At 39.6% G+C, this 23,442-nt stretch overlaps 2 protein-coding genes across 6 annotated transcripts in view; one reads left to right on the forward strand and one right to left on the reverse strand.

The window, feature by feature from the left end:
• The first annotated feature begins 200 nt into the window (after positions 1-200).
• Positions 201-16,551, forward strand: Akirin2 (akirin 2). 2 transcript variants are annotated; one of them, XM_011250060.3, is made up of 6 exons: positions 282-360; positions 493-859; positions 11,898-12,041; positions 14,714-14,863; positions 15,520-15,591; positions 15,801-16,551. In XM_011250060.3, the coding sequence occupies exons 2-6, from the start codon at positions 631-633 to the stop codon at positions 15,809-15,811; spliced, it is 606 nt and encodes a 201-aa protein (XP_011248362.1). In that variant the 5' UTR covers positions 282-360; positions 493-630; the 3' UTR covers positions 15,812-16,551. The 2 variants fall into 2 exon arrangements, with proteins under 2 accessions (NP_001007590.2, XP_011248362.1); NM_001007589.3 differs by having other exon boundaries at positions 201-859; positions 15,801-16,494.
• The window catches only part of Orc3 (origin recognition complex, subunit 3), a 48,183-nt gene continuing 41,107 nt past the window's right edge, over positions 16,367-23,442 (reverse strand). For 2 of the 4 annotated variants that reach the window (NM_001159563.1, NM_015824.4), the window contains exons 18-20: positions 22,051-22,158; positions 21,315-21,394; positions 16,367-20,604 (exon numbers count right to left, since the gene is read on the reverse strand). In NM_001159563.1, coding sequence (NP_001153035.1) covers positions 20,499-20,604; positions 21,315-21,394; positions 22,051-22,158 — 294 coding nt within the window. In that variant the 3' untranslated portion in view covers positions 16,367-20,498. The remainder of the gene's footprint in view (positions 20,605-21,314; positions 21,395-22,050; positions 22,159-23,442) is intronic. The other 2 variants (XM_030253654.1, XM_017320309.2) reach the window with 1 other exon arrangement.

Here is a 23,442-nt window from a genome sequence, read left to right on the forward strand (position 1 = left end):
GGGGTATTTAAATTCCAACCCGGAACTTGGGATCGTGCGCCTTGGATGACGGGAGTCGTAGTTTCTGTGACTTCTGGGTAACCGCCTTTCAGGCCGATCCCTGCCCTTCACGAAACCCCACAAATCCCAGAATGCACTCTGGCGGGCCCGCCCCCGGTGCGCAGGCGCCCTGGGGCCGCAGGATTTGAATCGGCGGCGTTGTTATTGACGCCATATTGGGGCCGGCGGCGGGTGGCAGAGTTGTTCCGTGGAGAAGAGAGGGTCGAGTGCATTGCTTAGCTCTGTACGGCCGGGCTACCTCGCAGCTCCCGCGCGTGGCCGCCACTCACGAGCTTCCGTCTGCACCGGCGTGTCGGAGATCGCGTCTGGGTCGCGCCACTGGCCGGGTCCACTTCCGAAGGGAGCGGGTCTCCGCGCAGGAGCCCCGGCGCGCTCAGCCCGAGCGCACGGCGGGGGCGGCCCGGCCTCTCGGGAGCGGCCCCGAGCCGGCGGCGCGACCCTCGCGCCTCGCCCGCCTGCCCTGTCGCGGCTCCGCCGTCCCGGGCCCCACACCCACCGGGCACCTCGGAGGGCCCGTTTGCCCCCGTCCTTCCCGGCCCCGCCCGAGCCGAGCCTCGGCCGCCCGCCACCATGGCGTGCGGAGCCACTCTGAAAAGGACTCTGGATTTCGACCCGCTGCTGAGCCCCGCATCTCCGAAGCGGAGGCGGTGCGCGCCTTTGTCGGCGCCGGCTTCGGCTGCCGCCTCCCCTGCCGCCGCCACCGCCGCCGCCGCCGCCTCGGCCGCGGCCGCCTCGCCGCAGAAGTATCTCCGGATGGAGCCTTCCCCCTTCGGCGACGTCTCTTCCCGGCTCACCACAGGTGGGCCTCGGCCCCGGGGCTGCCGGGGTGGGCTGCGGCCGGGAGCTTGGGTGCGGACACAAAGGGAAGGAAGGGCCTGAACCGAGGTGGGGGTGGTGTCGGCAGGTTGGGTGGGTACGAGTCGGGTTGGCCGGCATTGTGGGGGTCCCTCATTGTGAGGCAGATCATTTGGGGCTAGATCCCTAGAATCGTTTCCTTATGTAGAGCCCCAGCGGAAATGATCAGAGAGGGTGATATTATTCATAAGTCAGGCGAGAGAAGGGTCACATTTCACCCGAATCTCCGGGTCTCTTGGGCTGAATCGATTGGTTGCAGCTATTAACTCAGTGACTGAGTGGTTTGAGGCGAGAAGGCAGCCCCTCCTCCATTTTAGACTTGGCTGGTTTTAGTATAGAAGGGGTGGGGTTTGGAGGGGGATGGATGTCACTGGGGCGAGTTGTAGGCCTGTCATTAATCACCCACAAGAACGCCACTTTGGCTGAGTCAAGACCTGTTTCCCTAGCAGGGTCAACAACAAAGCAAATGTTCTTCCCGAGTACTGTAATGTGATCTCACTATGCGTCCAGTCCTTAAGAGATCCTGAACTTTTAATGAAAAGGAAGGTGTACTTCAAATTGAGACTGACTAGTTTATTTGTAAATGCTTTAGTTATCCCAATGAAGTATGTTGGGAGAAAACAACCTAGCCTCGAGAGTAACGAATAAATCAAGATTCCAGTGGACTTCAGACTTGAAGTCTTGAAACATTTTCTCAAAGTGTCTGCCGGATGGACCTTTGATTGCTTTTGTATACTAAATGTGTACCTAGGGATTTTTTTTCCCCCTCTGCATTTGGAAATCTTTGTGTGCCTTCGGCACAATCTTAGGGTAAACTTTAATGGACTTGAAGTGTAAGTCTGTTTCTTTTGTGTGTGGCATGCAAGAGTGTGTGAGCCTGTGTGTGTAAGCCCTTAGTGATATCATCCTTAAAGCCTTTGCTTAGCTTAAATTTTTTTTTTCTCAGTAATTCATTTTAAAAAGATGGGAACTATAGAGTTCTGTATTTGGTAACATCTATATGAAATTGACTGTACCATGTGTGTTTTTTTAAATGTCACATTTAAATATTCATACCCAAATCCATGGAGAACCTCAGTTACCTAGTCTGGCTCTTAAATTTTTGATATAACGTAGCCAAAAGCTGTTTTATGAGTTGCAGTCACTTTTCGTAGAAATTCCAAGACGTTTATTTAAGGATCATACCTAAGCTGCCCTCCCCCACATATGTGTATAAAGGCACTCCTGACCGAGTTGTTAGAGGAATGGCTCTCAATCTGTGGGCCGCGACCCCCGGGGGAACGCTCCGATATTTGCATTATGATTTATAACAGTAGCAAAATTACATTATGAAGTAGCAACAATAATCATAGGGTTGGGATCATCACTGCATGAGGTACTGTGCTAAAGGGTGGGCTTATCAGGAGCGCTGAGAACCCCCTGCTTTAGTCATTACTGTAAAACAAGGGAACAAAGTGGAGAATGGATTCCTTTTTTTTTTTTTTTTTTTTTTTTTTTGGTTTTTCGAGACAGGGTTTCTCTGTGTAGCCCTGGCTATCCTGAAACTCACTTTGCAGACCAGGCTGCCCTTGAACTCAGAAATCCACCTGTCTCTGCCTCCCAAGTGCTGGGATTAAAGGCGGGCGCCACCTCCGCCGGGCTGGAGAATGAATTCTTGGGGCAGACATTTTTTGTTTTTAATGAAATGCTAAATTTGAACATTGAAATGGTGTCCTATCTACTAATGGAGCCATTTTAAAATAGCTGTAACTAGCAATAAATTTCATTGGAGCTAGTGATAAGTTTGAGAGTTACAATATATCCCTATGCAGTTAAAATAATCTTGAATACTAACACAGCAGGGAGCTATGACACGTTTCTTTACTTAAGGGAGGTTGTTCAGAAACGGTAATGATCTCCCAGTCTGCCATGTCAGTGCTGTAGTGCAGAGTGTTTAAGAGTCTCCACATCTCAATCAGTATACTGTAAAATAACTGGGAGTATTTTTAGTCTTTTAGCCAGCTGATCTAGTTTGACCACATCTTGAAACCTAAAATCAAATCAGCTGGGTGGTGGTGGGGCACGCCTTTAATCCCAGCACTTGGGAGGCAGAGACAGGCGGATTTCTGAGTTCCAGGCCAGCCTGGTCTACAGAGTGAGTTCTAGGACAGCCAAGGCTACACAGAGAAACCCTGTCTCACAATGAGAGAGAGAGAGAGAGAGAGAGAGAGAGAGAGAGAGAGAGAGAGAGAGAGAGAGGGAGAGGGAGAGGGAGAGGGAGAGGGAGAGGGAGGGAGAGAGGGAGAGAGAGAGAGAGGGAGAGAGAGGGAGAGAGAGGGAGAGAGAGAGAGAGGGAGAGAGAGAGAGGGAGAGAGAGAGAGAGAGAGACAGAGAGAGAGAGAGAGACAGAGAGAGAGACAGAGAGAGAGAGAGACAGGGAGAGAGAGACAGGGAGAGAGAGAGACAGGGAGAGAGAGAGAGACAGGGAGAGAGAGAGACAGGGAGAGACAGAGAGAGAGAGAGAGAGACAGGGAGAGAGACAGGGAGAGACAGAGAGAGAGAGAGAGACAGGGAGAGAGACAGGGAGAGACAGAGAGAGAGAGAGAGACAGAGAGAGAGAGAGACAGGGAGAGAGACAGGGAGAGACAGAGAGAGAGAGACAGAGAGAGAGAGAGAGAGAAAGAGAGGAGAGAGAGTTGCCAGTTGATGTTTTTAGAGTTTGCTAAATATTAAGTTGGTATTTCAGTTCATTTGAAAATGTAAAAGATTAGCTTCTTGAAAAATGAGGGAAGATTGTTAAAGTTTAAATTTGCTAAAATGTACATATTTGCTGCTGTAATTTTTAATCACACAGTAAATGTGTGGTTGAACCTTTTTAAGCTAAAACTAATGAAGACCTAGAAGTTTATACAGAGTATGTACTATATGCGATTTGTCTTTATCATTATTCTATTTCAGGTACTTCATGTTTTCTTCTGATAGTGTTCTTGAAGTGGCATATTAGTAGCTTCAAGAACTTGGGCACTGTTCTAAATGCTGTTGTTATTTTAGACATTCCAGGAAAGTGATTCCAAACTTAATATGACTACTTTTATTTAAATCAATATTTTTCAAACTTGAAATTTAATACTAAAGAAGAGGACTAGTTGATGGAAGTCTAGCTCACATTCTTACCCTTGAGACCTGAAACTCTTTATTATGTTAATTAACAGAGGCTTCTGTTCTGTTCTTGCCCCTCTTCATGTATCCTATCTCAAACATGATTTTTAGTGTACCTGAGTTACTAATTCATAACTGTACTCTAAGGTAGGTTTGTCAACCTATGGCCATGTGTTTGTACAGTCTGGGAGGTAAGAATTTTTTTTAGCTACATTTTTAAATGTCTGAAAAAGAACAAAAAATGATCATTTCATCATGTTGAGAATTCAAAAAATTCAAATGTCAGTGCCATGAAAAATAGTCATTTGGCTACAGTTGTGCCTGCCCTCCTTTAAAGTTTAAAGTCCACTGCAGGTTATCTTAGTAAGCTTGTGGAGAGAGTGTGTTCCCAGAATTCACATTTATTGTCTGGTCTTTTACAAAAGAAAAAGAAAAAAAAAGGTATGTGTACACTGGTTTGGTTTAGGATTTTAATTCAATGATGCTTAAAATAACGTTTTAGTGTATCAAAGGATGGTGGGTGGTGAATGAGGGTGGGTTGGGAGAGAGAAGCATTTTAATGAGAATGGGGGAATGAAAGTGTCCAGGGTATGGGGGTTGGGGGGGCTAGATCCTTGACTAGCCAGGAACTCCTGGCATGCTTTTACATCTCGAGTGCTGGGATTAAAGGCTATGTGCCACCCTGCCCTATTTTAAGTAAGATTTTAAGGATGTATTTTTTCTAAGTACCTAACTCTTCCCAGATCCATCTTACCCACCTTTTTCTGCTTCTCAATTTTGTGTTGTCTCTCTCCCCCTTCCTTCCTCCTAAAATAACTTTAAGTCCCAATTTGTGTTGCCTATATATACTCATAGATTTGGGGTCATCCATTAGAGCATGGCTGACCTACTAAGAGTTTTAAGAAAATTGACTGTTCTTCCCTCAGATGCCATCACCTGTCCTCAGCTAAGAATGGGGTCTTGTGTATTACTGTGGATGGGCAGCCACTATTGCTGTAAATTCGTGAGTGTTTCAGCATGTCATGTCCAGAAGACACTGGCTCTTACAGTTTTTCTGCCTCAATCTACCCTCTAAATTTGTATCTCTGTATTTATTTATTTATTTAGAGGGTAGTTCTATATCATGTCCATATAACACATAGTAGTGAGCTCACCCCTGGAGCCCATAAATGCTCCAGCCATGGGTTGTTGCCTAGGATTACAGTGTCAAGCATGTATTTCTGTCTTGGAGCAAGCAAAAATCATAAACCCAACCAGAAAGCTGGACATTTACCCCGTGACATTTGTGCCACTATTGCACTCATGGGCCTGTTATGGCAAACCGATCATTTTTGTAGCTCAAGAGAGGTCACAATTAGATAAGCCTTGTTGGATGACTTTCATAGTAGCCTGCCAAACACCTGGGACTGTGGAAGCTAGCTAAGAGTACCAGCTTGATCCATGTCCTGTGACTATGTGATGGCCTCAGCAATAGAATCCTAACCATCAAGAGTGGGAGCGCAACCTAAAACATTAACAGTAGTCTGTATCATTTTGGAGGTCTCTAGGATACCCCAGACAAACAGCTTAAGGGGTTGTATTCCAATGCTGGCACTGGGCTTTTTACTTGGCAACCTGAGTTATTTTTTAGTTGTCTGTCTGTCAGTCTATTATTATATAACCAAAAGATTGTCCTGGCATTTTCAAGAAAGAAGATGTTTTGATATTAAGTGCCATTGTTAAGAGGTTGCCAGAACTGTCAGTCAAATCTAACACATTGTTTTCATATTTATACTATGAATCAGTGGTCTTGTGAGTGGCCTTCTGTGGATGCTGACTTTGTGAGTCAGGGAGTTACCATTAATGTGTACATTGTAGCTTGCTTGGTACCATTAAGTTTGTTTTAGGAACTGAGTTGGATGAAGAGTTAAATTCCATTGTAAGAACTCATTGTATTTGTTGGAAACTTTCCATTAAAAAATGGAAACTACAGCTTATGAATGGAGAATAGATTGTTCACTAGACATTGATACATGCCTCCAAATGGAGACACCAGCTGGTTTAAAGGAAATACAAATGGTTCTAGGCAAACAAATGATATGTCTGTTGGAGAAGGCAGTATCTAACTTCAGATGCCATTTTATTGAGCCAGAAGTGTCTTTTAATATTTGTGGCTATTTAGACAGCTGTTAAATTACTTCTAGCTTCTCAGTGCATTTGGCAAATAAATGTTTTTAGTAGTGGTCTTTGTGCTATGGATTGTAAACCTGATATTTAGAAATGTGTAGCTCCAGTTAAAATTGTGCATTTAAGAAGCCTGTTAGTTGGAATTGACATGTTGGCTTAGTGATAGTAGAATGCTTGTCTAATCACCGATCTCCCTAAATTTGATCCTAATACTGGGTGGGGGGGGGCAAGAAAAAAGCCTTAGGCTTATGGCCATTAAAGAACACCCCAGTGCATTATTCATTTTAGCTTTCTAAGGTGGGGGTGGGGGGGGGTGGATCCCTGAAGCCTAACAGAAACAAGCTAACCTCATGTAGAGATGCTTCTAGCAGGTCAGTTACCAAGGAAATGGTCATCTGCTTTTGAATGGCTTTGTTCTTTTGTTACTTGGGTATGTTTTTCCTATTGTTAAGATAGGTCAGGAAAAGAGGGGTAGTAATACTTTTGAAAGGTTGAAAATAACAGATTCAGGGCTGATTAGATGGCTCAGCCAGTAAAAATGTTTACTACCAAGCCCAAGGGCCCTTGAGTTTGTTCACTGGGACCTACGTGGTGGGAAGAAAAAACAACTCCAAAAGGTTTCTGTGACTTCACCTGTGCACTGTGGCAAGTGGATTGTAACTGTGGATGCATAAACACAGGGCAGTGATGAAGTATAAAAGAATAATTCAAAGAGTCTAGTACTCACAGTGTTTTACTATTTGAAAAGAAACATGACAAATGTGAAGTGAGAGAAAGTGGAGTCTGGGCTCCTTGCAGAGTTGTTTGGTGAACTAGATGGGATCGGGCATGGGAACTACACTAGTTAATCAGAGTTCTGTGGTCTTTGTTGTCCATGTGTTTAACAGTGTCCAATACTGTTGACCTTAATACTGCCCAGTGCTATTAATCTATCTGCAAAAGTTTCTCTGTGCATATGTGCAAATTTGATAAATTTTGATTTGATGTCTTTGATAAGACTATCAACTTTAAAAAGATGAAGAGAAGGGAAATACTCCAGCCTATTTCAACATTTGTGGCATCTGCAGATGACTGCTCTATACTTTGATTGCTGAATATAGCAATTTTAGAACTCAATTTATCCCAACTTTCTATACATAGCTGAGAGATCCACTAAGAGCCTAAAATAGGTCTCTGAATATTTAGGGCAGGTGTGGGTCAAAGCTGATACCAACTTTAAAAATGGCTTCAGAATTAATAAACATAGTTGGCTAATGTATTACCACAAAGCTTTAAAATGTTGAATTTATTTGTTGGGATATTCACTTGGCATTTCCCAGTTTCTTAGAAGTGCTGCAGCTAGGGAAGCAATGGAATTGCAGTTCTGTATCTTTTTTTAGACTGTTCTGTGACCCTGTAGTTATAATATTTTATGAGCAAAGTATTAATTCAACTGAGTTGTAACAACTACTACAGTGAAAAATTTAAACAGTGTTTCTGGGTACTTAACGGGTTTTTTTTAAAGAACTATTTCTGTGTATGAGTGCTTATGAGTGTGCATTAACACACATACAGTTAAAGAGGGCATCACACACCCTAGAACTGGAGTTAGGGATGTTTATGAGTAGCTGCTGGGAATGGAACCTCAGCCCTCTGCAAGAGCCCCAGGGTATTACTTCTTAATGTTCCTTCCCTCATACTCCTCCTGGGTGATAAGTAAGGGCTTCTAGCATTATAATATTTTAGATAGTCTTATTTGGGGGAATTTTGCCATTGTCAGAAATGTGCTCACTTGTCAAATTATTTTGGTATGTGTGCACTGGCCTTTAGCATTCATTTTTGTTAATACAACACCTCAAGAATTAAGAATGAAAATAGATTAGGGATGAGTTTAGGAGAACTGTTGCTCTCTTTTTGTTACTAATTAATTAATTTATTTATTTATTGAGACAGGGTCCCTACATAGCTCTTACTATCCTTGAACTCCCTATGTAGATCCAATTGTGCTGGGGTTAGGTCACAATGCCCAACCTTTTTTGTTTTTAAAATGAGATAGTGCTGGGTGTGGTAGCACTTGCGTTGACAAAGGATGGTCACCTGAGTTTGAGGCTAGCTTGGAATGCATATTGAGATCCTGCTTCAAGTACTGTGAGCAGCACAAAACTACCTTAGCCACTGAATAAAATGTAGTCGAATTCTCAACTATTATCCCAGTCCCTAAATGATGTTATCTGGTAGAACTTTTCTAAGTGATGTAATTGGAAGTATAGATAATAGAAGCTATGACAGGACAGAGTAAATGGGTGTTGACTGTACCAACCTTCAGTGACTTAGTGTGAAATAGTACATTACTGGTATTGTGATGTGCAGCAACACTTTCATACTGGTTTAGATTAATACCTTAAAACAGCAACAGAACACTCCCTTGAACATAGATGCCTATCTTAAGACTGTTAGTGTGGTGGGAACTTAAGTCAGTCTGGATAAAAGTAGTGTAGAATATTGGTGTGGAAAATTTGGGAGGAGGTCTTTATGAGCTTCAAAGTTGTTTACCTCCTGAACTGAAATATATCAGACCAATTTAGTGGTTTTCAACTTGTGCTGCCAGGATCTTGTGCAAGTCAGATCACTTGACTACATAACATTGTTAACTATGTGCTGTTGGTATTAGAACATTTGAGGACAAGTATAGCTTGGGTGACTTAGTTGCATCCTAGCAGATACACAACAGTATAGGCAATGACATTAGGAATTCTTGAATTCTTTAGTTGACAGTATGAAGTGTTGGCAAGACAGGTGTAGCTGGTAATAATGTGAAATGGTAAGGAACACTCTGGAAAACTGTGGTACTTTCTTTACTGTTACCAAACAGAGCTGAGAATGGCCTCAGACTAGAACTTGGATTTAGTAGTTTCATTGGAAACAGTCTGAAAGGCCAATACAGGAACTGGAGAAATGAATTATCACCAGCCAACAATAAGAAGAAACTGATAGATGCAGTGTGCACGAATTCCAAGCATGTCTAGTACAGTGAAGACAAAAAGTTACTGTCCTATACTGCTTGGGAATGATGACAGGAAAAAAATGTATTTGTCATAGCATGGTACAATTAAAAAATGTTTGCACTGTTTGTGTTTGTGAAGTCCACTTATACAGGAGGCTAAATGTAGTGATACCATGTGAGTATTGGCTTCTTGAAGACTGGAGAGACAAAGGTAGGTGTGTGTGTGATATAAAGAGACATAAGAGTAGTGAAAGTTGTGGTTTTATATTACATTTCACTTGATAAATCATAACTTAAAAATATACTATACTGTTGTGTATCTGCTAGGATGTAACTAAGTCACCTAAGCTATACTTGTCTTCAATTTTTTGGTTTGCCTGTGGAGACTGGCTTACTGTGTATCCTGGAACTCACTGGGTAGACTGCCTTTTTCACACAAGTGCTGGGAATAAAGGTTTTGCACCACTATGCTGTGTTGGATTGGGGCTTAAAGTAAATAGTTTTACTGAATTTTAGTCTTGGCTTTGTTTCAAGCATTCTCTTTATGGTACAGTTTAGTTTGGCCTTCATTAATTTCGTAGTAAAGTTTAGAACTAGATACAGTGATTCTCAACCTTTAGGTGGTGACCCATTTGGGGGCTGGGTCACATACCAGATATCTCACATATCAGGTATTTACATTCCAATTAATGACAGGAGCAGAATTACAGTTATGTAGTAGTAACAAAATAATCTTATGATAGCAGGTTACCAGACCATGAAGCATATATTAAAGGGTCACAACATTAGGAAGGTTGAGAACCACTCATAGAAGAAGACAGATTAATTTGAGGAGCAACAGCTTTGTAGTGGTCATGTAAAAGTCACAAAGAGGTGGTAGATGTGAAAGTCAAGCTATTCCAAGCTAGTGTCGTACATTTTGAAGCTTCTGGCTGTAAATAAACTTTACCATGTTTTGAATGGCATTTGTCATTCATTCAAAATATCATTAACTTAAAATCTTCAGGATATTGTTATAAGAAGAGTTATTTCGTTTTTTAAATGAAGATACTGTGCTTGTTGGCAACAAGATATTCCTCAGGTTTATCAGATACCTCTGATGAATGCTAGGAAACTAACTATTCATATTAAGGCAAACCTACATGACCATAATTTTATTTCATACTGACAGCTGTTTACTTAAGTGGAAAAAGACTGAAATTGACCATCTCAACTGTATTGAAAAAGGGTAAACAGTTAAAACTCACACAGCTATCCATAAGTTAATCATATGTAATTTTGTATTTGAACTATACATTCACATGCATTGTGGATATGTGTGTGTACATAAACACAAACCTTTTTAAATGACAGAATTAATGATATCTTGACTGAATTAATTCATCATTTGCGTTTTTCTTTTAGTTACAATGGAATTGGGTATCTAAAGTGTTTAAAGTCAAAGGAGGGGTGGAAAGATGGCCTGGAGGTTAAGAGCACCTGTTACTCTTGCAGGGATGCCGGGTTCTCAACTTTCTGAAGGTTGCCTAGCAACTGTCCTTAGCACCAGTTCCAAGAGGTCACATGCCCTCTTCTGGCTCCCACAAGCATTGCGTGCATATGATGCAGTTAAATACATATAGGCAAAAGTCAGACACATACTAAAAATAAAAACCTAAAAACAACGATCCTTTAAAATTTTGAATATTTAGAGAAAGAAAAGAGACTACTGAAGATTAAAAATGAAAAGTACCAGTTATTAATTATTGAGCAGGATTGTTACTGAGTTGAATATGGGAATTCACTCTTTGTGCAGTTTTTATTGCATGTCTTCACTTTTGCTTTCAATTGGGATTAATAATAAACTTGTTGGAATTTAGTTCCACATCGAGCTAAAGAAGTTACTGAGAAAATCTGTAGATACAGGGATAAGGGGAGTGGAAACCTTGGGGGTGGGGGGTGCATTTCCTACAGATCAAATGGTCCCTTATTTTTCGTTACAAATTGTGGTAAAGTGAACTAATTCTGTTGGCTCAAAAATGACATGCTGGGTATAATTTTATGCTTCAGTGGCTATGTAAAGGATAACTGCATTGTAGGACAGTGGTCCTTGTGTATTGCTGTATCATATTATTTCCTATGAGCTTTTCTCCCCAAGATGCAGAATGCTTTGTTGTTAATGTTAGAACGAACAGTTTCATCATGCTTCATATTAATGACAATTTGATTCATGATAAAATTTTAATTCTCTTGTCCTTTGTCCTTTTAGACTTATGCTTGAATGTACATAATCTTTTCTCATTACTGGAAATACTGGTTAAGTAGTTCTATATGAAATAGATACATGGGCTCTGAGTTTACTCTGAGTAAAATGATTGAAGAAAGTTAGATTACCTGACCACTGTTTTTGAGTAAAAAGCTTAAATTTAGTTTTTACAAATAGAATTTGACTTTGTTGAATTCCAGATGGCATGTATATATTTTTTTTAAGATTTATTTCATTTTATGTGTATATGTGTATCTGGGAGTATATGTCCCCTACTGTGCCTGGAGAGGCCAGAAGAGGGTTGGATATGCTACTTCTGAAAAGCTTGTGCTCAACCAATGGGTTCATAGGGAAACAGTTCTTTGTTATTTGGAAAAAATATTTTTGATTTTTTTTTTCTTTAGTATGAAAATTTTGATTTTTTTCCAAATTTTTCCTTTTTCCTTTTAGAACAAATTCTGTACAACATAAAACAGGAATATAAACGCATGCAGAAGAGAAGACATTTAGAAGCTAGTTTTCAGCAGGCAGATCCAGGTTGTACTTCCGATTCACAGCCACATGCATTTCTCATCAGTGGACCAGCATCACCAGGTAATAACCCTTAATAAGAAGTATTACATTAGAAATGATGGAGAAATGCAAACTGCCCACAACGACTTAAAGCACCTGCTTTTTCCAAGATTAAAGTAGTTACACAAAGTAATGTGTACTATTTTAAAAGTTTTCACTACCTGTATTCTCACCAACCACAGGCAGCCACCTTTAGCATCCCTAAAGTGGACATAACTTGGATTTAAAAAAATAACTAGTGTTTACTATATGCTTTAAAAATACCCATTTATTTTTGTGCTTTTATATGCATGTATTATGTACAACATAAACCATTTATATGTCTGGTACTCATGGAGACCAAAAGAGGATGTCAGATCCTCTGAAACTAGAGTTACAGATGGTCATGAGCCCTGTCATGTAGGTGATGAGAACTAAACCCGAGTCCTCTGCAAAAACAAGTGCCTTTGACTGTGATACTATCTTTCCTGTCCCACCCACCACATGCTTTTCTGTTAGATAATAGTGCCCCAACACTGCCATCTTGTGAATTTCCTATAATTATTGATCTAGCAGTTATATTCAAAAGTTCTTCTGATAGAACCATTATACAAATGTCTATCTATGTACTTGTAGACATTGGTCACATTGGGCTAGATTCCTTAATGTGTGGACTTCTTTTTTTCTGTTGTTTTTTTAAAATTGTGTATCAATTTAAAACTCATTTACCCTTTAGAGAGAATGGTCTACTTTTCTAAGTCTGACTTAGTAATGCTGAAGTTACTTGGCCAGAAAAGAGCCATCTTTTAATAACCTGTCAAAATACTTTTTACTTGAGAAGCACTTGTTTGGGGCTGGAGAGATGCTCAGTGGTTAAGAGCAATGACTGCTCCTCTGAAAGTCCTGAGTTCAAATCCCAGCAACCACATGGTGGCTCACAATCATCCATAATGAAGTCTGACTCCCTCTTCTGGTGTGTCTGAGGACAGCTACAGTGTACTTACATATAACAATAAATAAATCTTTTTAAAAAGGGGGTGGTGGTGCTGGTGAGGTGGCTCAGCAGTTAAGAGCACCGAAGGTTCTGAGTTCAAATCCCAGCAACCACATGGTGGCTCACAACCCTCTGTAAGGAGATCTGACATCCTCCTCTGGTGTCTGAAAACAGCTACAGTGTACTTAACATATAATAATAAATCTTTAAAACAGAAGCACTTCTTTTCCTGGTACAATGCAAAACAGAAACATAAAATCCAAGATGTAAGGTAATCAATTAAAACTTGATAGGGAAATTGTTCAATGCTAAATATTGGAATGCTGCCAGTTGGGGGGTGGAGCTAGGTGTGCCAAAGGAGTGATTCTTACTAAAATTATAATAATGATCTTTTCTACTAATACTAGTTTAATTCTTAGGGATTTGCCAGTCTTAACAAGACTTGGAATTTCAAGGTTAGGCTAGCCTTGGTAGTTGGGTTAATTTGGGTGAGTCAGTGTGGATAAAGGCAAGATTAGAAAACTGACATGAGTGTGCTTGTATCCATATGTAGCACTTGACAGCACGGATGCAGTGAATAGCTACCACAATCCTGGGTTATCCGAAAGATAATGATCTTTAAGCCACGAATGTTTAAGATCAAAATACCTTAAATAGAGGATGAATGTCTTTTTCTATGAAGTATGTCACTACTTGATAATATCAGTGGCTGTTAATATTAACAGTCTTTCAGAACTCGAAACCATAAAATACAGGTGAATTTTTTTCCCTCTTCAGATTGTCCTAGCAGTTATCATTAACAAAAAACAAACTGAGATTTTTTTAAAAAGCATACAATTCAAAGTAATAAACATGATCAGAGCTTTTTCCTTTAAGAGGTCCCAGAAATGAATGTTTCTGAAATTTGGTTCATGAATCAACTTGTTAGTATCCTAAAGTTTGTAATACAGATCCGTGCTTACTTAGTGTCTTAACAGTTACCATGGAGAGAGTTTCTCTTAGAAACCTTTTAGTTACAGAGCACATAAGGAATATTCCTGCTAACTTAAAACTGACAAACACTGGCGCTGGAGCTGGTTTTGGAACGTTGGTTTTCTTGAGTTTTGAGTGTTTGAACTTAGGTGAATTAAATTACATTAGCAAAAGTGGGGGCTATGGTCACTATTCAAAATTTAGAATAATTATGTTCCTTTAGTAAGTGATAAATATCTGCATTACAGATTTCTCCCTGCGGCAACTCTTTTTAAAAGTATAATTCTCTATTTTTCTTTTTTAGATATAATTCTCTTTTAAAAGGAAACTAAGGGGTTTGGAACATGAATATTGAAGTTGTAGAACAATCGGATAGGACTTACTGTATGGTCTTAAAATATAAGCAATAAGCATTAACAATAAAATAAGTGTCTTTATAGCATAATCATGTTACTCTAGTAACTAAATGTTCTGAACAGGCATGTGCTGGAATGGAGTCTGAAAGGTTTGTGATGGGCACTGACATTGCAAGGATTTTGTTGTGAACTTTTCTCCACTCGACTTTAGGCTTTTCCTCTAGATAACATCCCTTCTTCCAGAATCGCAGTCTGACAGAGTTAATACTTGGCCCTGTTTATCATAGATAATAAGTTTAAATGACATGGGGAAGTTCTCAATGAAACCTTCATTCAGGAGGTATACTGTCATGGTTCTAAATCAGGTGATCTTTTATTCATGTTGTACATAGGGACTTCATCTGCAACATCCTCACCATTAAAAAAAGAACAGCCCTTATTTACTCTAAGGCAGGTTGGAATGATCTGTGAACGTTTGTTGAAAGAACGGGAAGAGAAAGTTCGAGAAGAATATGAAGAAATACTGAATACAAAACTTGCAGGTAACCAATGAGTTTATTTTAGAATATCCCAGTGTTCTAGTCACTGTTCTATTGCTGTGAAGAGACACCATGAACAAGGCAACTCTTATGAAAGAAGGCATTTAATTGGGAGCTTGCTTCTAGTGTCAGAGCATGGCGCCATGCAGATAGATACATCCTAATTTCACATCTCCCCCACCTCACCCCTAGTGGCACACTTCTACCAATGAGGCCACACCTCATAATCTAATTCTTTCAGAGTTATACTCCCTGCTGACTTGCATTCTAATATATGAAACTCTGGGGTCCATTCTTATTCAGATCACACCTAGAAACGCACTGTAAGAATTATTTCCCACAGGTGTTTTTACACTGGTATATTCTTTCTATACATTGGTATAAGTCTTGGTATATGTGCACCAGGGAATTTCAGTAAAAAAGGAAATTAACATTCTTAAAGCCCATATCTCACCTTCATGATACCAGGGATGAGCTAGCTGTATAGATCAGCTACAGTATTAATTAAATTTTTAGTTTGTATCCTGTGGAAAACACTTATTTGAGCTGTTTACAATTACTATTTAAGCTATGGAAAGGTTTCACATTGCTTTATATTTTTGATACATTAGATAGCATATTTTGCAAGTCATGTAATTTACACATACCTCTATTTATAGAACAATATGATGCTTTTGTGAAGTTTACGCATGATCAGATAATGCGGCGATATGGAGAACAGCCTGCTAGTTGTAAGTATTTGACCTTTGAACTATAAACTGAAAAAGACCATGTTTTCATATTTAAGAAGAGAGTTGATAAAAAGTATGAAGAGAAAGTTAGTTTAAAACAGAAGTAAAATGTTACAAGTTAACTATCTAGGGGTGGTATTAGGAAAGAATGATCTTGTTTGTTGTCATTTTGCCCCATTCTCTATACTAATACTCCTTTTCTCCTCCAGATGTTTCATGAATCGCGCTTTTTGCATTTGTGGGCTGCCTTGTTCTTTGTTGAGTTGTTGCAGGAGGTCCCAACTATGACATGCAGCAATGCCAGTACCCATCTGTGAATACAGGTTATTTCAAGCTTTCGTCAGTGGCAACCACTCTTAGGCAGCAGCAATTGGTTTTGGAAATTTCCGTGATGTCATTACCACCTGAATGTGGACCTTTGCTACTTGTATTAAGACCAGTGGCCTCGTTTTGCTGTATCATTACAATTTGGCTTCTTTATATTAATGTTTGAAAGGGATTAAACCTGGCATTCTAGAACATGCCCTTCACTGGTTATGTAAATAAAACTGTAGAATGACACGTCAGATGAAGTTAGTGTGATTTTAATTGTGCACTACAACCAAGCTGTAACCAGTTATTAATAACTTAGAATGTAATCCCAGGACATTTAAGCAGTTAGTCTACAGTACTTCTGTGAGATAGTGGAAGAGGAGGAAGAGGAGGGCATTTCTGTATTTCAGGACTTTTCTTGGGGTTTCAGAATGGGTTTATATGATTTTCTTTATTATTTTTTGGTAGTTTTATTTATTCTATCAGTCTTTTTAACAAATGTTTATTGCTGCACCTCCTCCCCAGTGTATTATTGTTTTACTACCCTTGTAGCACTGGAGTTTAGTTGGAAAAATAAAACATTTACTTCTATTCTGCCTGTTTCCGAATTGTACACATGGGTAGTATTGGAATAAAGTAGTGTTTAAATGTTAAGTATTTTCTAGAAATCAACACAAAGTTAGTTTTCTGGCATTATTTACCTTTTAAATGCTGTTTTCAGAAATTATGATTCAAAACTGCTTCTGTAACTTGCTGTATAACAGCATGTTCTATAACAAGATCTAAAACAGCTGTAGACCTTTCCTTTGAATCCAGTTTTGATTTTTTTGAACAATGTGATAGATGAACACATGGTCGCTCTAGTTGATGTGATAAAGTAACCCCACACAAAGCAGTTTAGGGTATTAAGTGTTTATTTTACTTTACCTCAAAATCCCAGGTTGCAGTCTATCACTGTGGGGAAATCAAAACTGCAGGAACTTGTAGCCACAAGTAAGAGCAGAGAGCCATCAGTAAATGTTTAAGTACTAAGTTTAGTGGATGGTTCCACCCACTTCTGGTTGGCTCTCTTCCTGATTGGTTAAGGCAATTCAGTCACTCACAGACATGCTTACAGGCTAAACTGATCTAGACAAGCCTTGTTAAGATTTAGAAAATCCTAGGTACTGTTGAGATGAAAAAGTTAACATCTTAAGGGCTGGAGAGAGGCTCAGAAGAGCTCAGGTTGCTTTTTTGGAAGACCCTTGTTTGGTTCCCAGAACCTATATAACAGCTCACCAACTGATGCCTTTTCTGAACTCCATGCACACAGTACACACATATATACTCAGGCAAGCACACATACATAAAACATTAAATAATATCACAGTGAATGACTAAATTAAATGTATACAAAGTAGTGAGAAAGCTGAAAGTACTAACCACACATTTGTCATCTTGGTAGTTGAGACAGGATTAGAGGTTAAAGGCCACCCCCTCAGTCTTGCTCAGTGAATTATTTTCAATTTTAAAAAAAAAAAAAAGATTTTATTTGTATACGCTTATGTGCCTGAGGCCATAAGACAGCCAGTTGTTGAGCTGCCCATGTTGAGGCTAGGAACCAAAATCCCTTAAGTCCTCTGCAAGAGTGGCAAACATTCTTAACTGCTGAGCTACCTCTCTGGCTCCCTTTGAATTTTAATAGCATACTTCCTGTCATTAGACTAATCTTAAAACACAATATTTCATTTTTAACTTACTAATAACCTCATTTAAAAATAAGCACCCAGAGTGTGCTCTGTGGCTTTCACAAGATTGTCAGGCAGTTCCAAATCCATTAGTACACAAGAAACACAAGTTATAGAATGGGGCAGCTGGATGTAAAGTGAACTAATCTCACACTTAGATTTCAGCCTCAATGCTATTGGTACTTTGGGATGTATCTGTACATTCTAGAGTGTTAATGGTATCTCTCCCCTTTCCCATTATGTCAACAAAAATCTTCACGTTATCTTTCAAATATAGCCCTCAACTTGTTAGGAAAACACTCATCACAGAAGTTGAAAGATTAGTGTCATTTCCTACTTGATTTTTTCAAGTAGAAAGTGCTAAGCTGTGTTGGGAAGTTGTCTAAACACATATGCTTCTCTCTAACCTCAGCGCTGGCCACTTGAGGTAGATGCTGTCTACATTTGTATTTCTCTGTTTTCTAAATGCTTTTAGCACCCCAACCCCTCCTCTCTTCCCCCACAAGGATTCAACCAAGATTACAACTTTCTGGAAAGACTAAGTTGAGTATTTCTTTGTGCTACCATTAACATGACCTGTCCTTTTTGAAGTTATAAACTAGAATGCAGATTTAAAAGTTTTAATACTTGTATGTGTCCACATGGATGTGCAAGTGCCCACAGAGGCCAAAGAGGGTGGTAGATCCCTTGGAGCTAGGTAGTTTTGAAAAATCTGATGTGGTTGCTACAAACCCACTTCTGGTCTTTTAGAAGAACAGCAAGTTCCTCACTTGTGAACTTTATTAATGTTTAGTTTTAGTGTTGGGGTAAGCCTTTTGGTTAAGACTGTAAAGTGATGTTATGGAGTCCGTATTATAAAGTATTAGCATATGGCTTTTTCCCCCGCTTACTGGTCAGTTTGATACTTGGCTCGGTCAATTAACCAAGTTACCTAAGATTACCGCATTGTTTACTCTATTCATATATGAGCTTCAAAGTCTTCAGTTGGCTTCTAAGATACTTGCCTGATTCCTTTCACTTTTAATGTTCTCTTGAATTTTTACCTACAAATAAGCATAAACCTCAACGCTGGAGTTTGATCTCCTTGCCTCTCTTCAGTGCTGACGTTGGTGATCTCTAAACAAGATTCTGCTCACCTTACTGTGTAGCATTTCACCAGAATCTCTCCTGATTGTTATAGCCAAAGCCAAACTCAGTTTTGCTGCTGTTTCTTTCAATTAGCCTTCCATAACTACAATAAAATACTCAGGTTTATCTAGTCAGGAAGTTTATTTCAATTGCATTTTGAAGGCGTATGATCAGTTGAGGCAGAAGACATGACTAGAGTCCAGTTTAGAGCTAAACTGTTAGCTCATCAGCCAGGAAGCAAAAGAATAAAGAGGACTGTTGGATCCTCCCATTTTCCTTGCGGCCACACTCGCAGACTTCCCATTATACCTTAGTTCTTAGAGATCCCACCACCGAGCAGTAGCCATAGCAGCCCACTGATAGCAATGCTTCTAGTTTATAAGCAGAAGGGATTTTAAGGATCTAAATGTGCATCTAATTGTAGTTAATCAACAGTGACACCAACCCCGCTGCTCTTGGTCAGCTAACTAGTGGTTGCTTTGCTGCATCAGGCCTCACTGTTCTCACACGTGTTGATCATTGAAAGGCTTTACCCTTTTGCTTCTGACCGAAGAAAACAAAGCTTCACTACCTGCACTCTTGTCCTACTCATTCAATTCCTATTATTTGAACCCCCTGATCCATCCTAGCTGTCTCTGTCTTGGTGTCCCCATCCTAGGATATTGGTTACTGCTGTTGCCTGCCTAGTGGGGTCACCCATAAGTCCTCCTGGGTAGTTTTTTTCATTCCTATACTTTTGCTCAAGTGAGGTCTGCTTTGCTACATAAAGGACAAGGAAAACACTGATCTTGTTTCTAAAATATCTAGTAAGTGCCAGGCACCTCAATGAAGGATTGAGTTTTTATAGGATACCAAGTAATTACACACAATCAGTTTAATGGTTCAGTCCTACAGGTCCTTTTGATAGTATGAGAAGTCAATGTGCACACACGCACAAATGCAGGCAATGCCTAGGAAAAGAAAACATGCCTCAGACAAGATAAAAATATGCCAGTATTAACACCAGTTCCTCTGTATTTTATATGCACAAAATGTTGTGTTGTTTAAAGACCTGTTTTCTCGTCTGGGCATAATGTAAATTCCTTATAATCTTAGCACTTCGGGATGGGGGGCATGGAGAAAGGATCATAATCTTGCATATACCTTGCAACACAAGTCAGAGGCTTTTAAATTTTTTTCTGGACATGGACTCTCTGAATCATTTGTGAACAATTTTGGTACAATTCTCTTGAGAGTTGAACATTAAATAATGAGTTTTATGTGTCTGATTCTTAAGTTCTTGTCATGAAAGATACGATATTATTTCACTGGACCTTTACATTTCTGAGTTTTGTAAGTTAGGGGAGCAGTTTGTGAAGGCCCTTACTGGTTGTAAGTCTCCGTGGCTGTTCATATGAATGTTTATTAAGTATAAAGCCAAATAGCTTTGGGCCTGGTAAGTTGCCAAGATTATAAGAAATGGAGAGGCTGAGGTGATTTTAGAGCCTTTCTAGCAAGGAAAACACCTGAAAGATGTTTACAGTGTCTAACTTTACAGTGTGCTGGCGTTTGGGGTGCTGCTGAGAGCTATGCGTAAGAAGTTCTAGCATTTACACACTAGACAAGCAAGAATGAAGCAATGTATACTGATAACATATAAAGGCTTTATGCATTTGTTAGTCTTTGAAGTACTCCAAAAACGTTTTGATACAAATATGCAAGTTGGACATGGAACTCTTCTTGTCTTCACTCTCTTGCTGTTTAACAGCCTCCCCATGTAAGCCTTGCAACATGGTCAGTCTTCTGTTTCGTAGGTTTTATAAAGCCTAAAAGTTCTAATTCAGAAACAGCTCGAATAAATCGAGCACTAGAGGATCTAGCTAAGGAAAATTAGGGTGTTTTGTTTTGCTTTGTTTTTTTAGTTTGACAAAAAGATTAAAATGAAATTTCAAAGTTGAAATAGTAACTGGTAAATTGAAATAAGTGGTTGAAATAAATACTACTAAATTATATAACCCTATTGGAAGATGTTAAATGCAATCAGAATAGAAGGTTCAAATGGAGTTGTGTGTTACAGTGCACACCTATTGTAATCCCAGCACTTGAGACAGAGGCAGTTTGAGGCCAGTCAGGTGAGGTTACATGATACCATGTCTCACAAAAATGTCAAATGAATCACAAACAGATGGAAAAGTGTTGAACACTATCGCCCCCTTGCCAAACTTCTAGAAGTATGTTTTAAAAGTTGATAATTCAATAATGACAATTTCCTTAGTAAAAACTGGAATAAATTGAGAATAGAATAGACTAAATTCAGAGTACTTAGAAATTAAGGTTGTTTTAAGATGGTATGGTTAAGCAATACATATTTATGAATTTTTAGATGTGCTTTCTTTAAATTTTTATTTTTTAACGTGTGTGTGTGTGTGTGTGTGTGTGTGTGTGTTGGGCCTTGAATTCAAGGCCCTTTGTTTAAGCAAATGTTCTTTGTTTTAAGCAAATGACCTAGCCAGTCAAGAAACAAGAACATTAAAATACTGTTACTGGGTCACTGTAGAACTGGTTTTAAAAGGATACTGAATAACTTCACTCATTTCTTCTGAGACTGTAGAATTTGCATCCATTTTCTCAGCAGCTGTCACAACTGTTGCAAAAGCCTTTTGAGTATACAAGAGAGAAGAAAATACAACTTGTTGCTAGGCATCTTGTTCTGTACCCGTGAGATAGTTTTGGAACTAGTCAGGTTTTAGGACTTGCTGTAGATATCTGACACATCTTTCACAACAGATTTCAAATTGAAGATGACTAATGACATTAATAAGTTTTGCCAGTTATTCATTAAAAATAATAAAACTGACTCTACATTTGTGTTAGAGGATTAAAGCATAACTATTCAAAATTTTAAAAGCAGAGAAATCCCTGTTCCCTCTAACGTTAATCTTTTACTCCAAGAAAATGCATTTCTCTTGGAAGACTCTAATTCAGCATGTCCTTTGATGTTGAGATGTCAGTTAGGACTTTTGACAGCTATGCACTTGTCCCCTGCCTTGCCATATATTCCAGAATAGAATTTCTCCTGTTGTGTGAGGGGTGTCCACCACACCTGTATTCTGGCTTGCTCTGAGCTGATCTGAATCCTTTCTTTGGCTTCTGTTTTTAAAAAACACAGGATCAGAATAGGAGCTTACTTAGGACTTCTGAAGCATAACAACATTTGTGCTTTACAAACGAAACAGAGACGGGGGGGGGGGGGGGGGGAGCACAAACCGCTAGGAACGCTAGTTAAACACCTAACTTGTTCTTTGTGACCCACCTCTGCCCAGTCGACGAGGTTGATCAGCAGGCTACACTCCAGGTGCAGTTTGTATGCTATGCAGATGTCAGGGGCAGTATTTGGAATACATCCTTCCAGTTCTTCATTCTAAAAACAGCAGATTAAAAGTTAAAATCTTAGAAATTATGAAAACCAAAGCTATTAGTTGAACTCCTAAATTTAGTAAATTAGAAAGTAGGATCTTGTCATTTCCTTTCTTCATACTTCAAGTCTTGGCTATATCCCTCTAGCTCTAAGCCACTCTCCCCATAAGACTTTTTTTTTTTTAATCTCATTTTTATTTGTAGAGCCTCTCATAACACATGTTTCAGTTTGCTGTAAAAGTTTAGAAATCTCTGGGAATGATTACCCAATAAAATGCTACGTCCAACATTTGTTATAAAGGCAATTCTAGCAGTTATGTGGCATTAGTAAACACTTGTCATTGGTAATCGTAGAGTAGGGTAGAGTAAATGTGATCTCCCAAAGAAGAGACTGCTCTCAGCACTGCACTTTCTGTTACTGTTTTGGAACCAGGGTCTCCACATGGCCTAACCAGCAGTGCAGAGCGTCCTTCTCACCCCCCAGGTTTATTTTTGTTTCTGTGAATGAGTGTATCCATGTGAACAGATGCTGCCCCTTAAATATAGTCATCTGCAGAGACTGGGAGAGAGTACCAGCAAAGAGCTGGAGGCAATCAGCCCTCACACCACAAGCCCTATAGAAACTGTCAGTATTGGTTTAACTTATTTGAAATCCCAGTTTTATTAAGAAACAAAATCTCATACACAAAATGCATGAAAGACCACATCAGTTTGTTTCTGTAACTCTACCACTAAATATTTTAGTTTGTAACTCATACATTAAAAGTTGTTTTTCTTTACAAAAACCTGGATTCATTTGTTGTGCAAAGGGGATGAAGCACCTGGGTGTTGGAGACTGTTCTTCCCTCTGTGGTCTGAGTCTGTCAGGCAGATGCTTTCACCTGATGACTGAGCTATCTGAGCAGACGCTCCTCTTATTGAACCATGAAATTATTAAGAATGGAGAGATGCTCAGGAGTTAATAGCATCTGCTGCTGTATGTCACAGAGGACCAGAGCTGGGCTCCAGGCTCCCTACTCTATCAGCTCACAACACCTTTCATTTCAGCTCCAGGGCATCTTATCCCTTCTTCTGCACTCTTATAGGTACTTTACCCACATGAGCACATGCCCAAACAGATAATTAGGTTTTAAATAGGAAACTGTCAAGCTCCTGGTAGCTACCTACCATCATTGAAGACCACTGACCAGTAACTTCCTATTCAGTATCCTCCGCATACTTCACATCTGTACCCCATTTTGCAAGGAACTGGTAGTAGTTTGGGGTATCTTTTGGAACCACTTTTTAA

Source organism: Mus musculus, chromosome 4 (assembly GCF_000001635.26).
Source record: "Mus musculus strain C57BL/6J chromosome 4, GRCm38.p6 C57BL/6J".
Lineage (NCBI taxonomy): Eukaryota > Metazoa > Chordata > Mammalia > Rodentia > Muridae > Mus > Mus musculus.

Coding starts and splice junctions, on each gene's coding strand:
- Akirin2 (NM_001007589.3), top strand. CDS start 631: ATGGCGTGCGGAGCCACTCTGAAAAGGACTCTGGATTTCGACCCGCTG. Junction 12,042..14,713: donor CAGTGGACCAGCATCACCAG/GTAATAACCCTT, acceptor TGTTGTACATAG/GGACTTCATCTGCAACATCC. Junction 14,864..15,519: donor ACTGAATACAAAACTTGCAG/GTAACCAATGAG, acceptor CTCTATTTATAG/AACAATATGATGCTTTTGTG.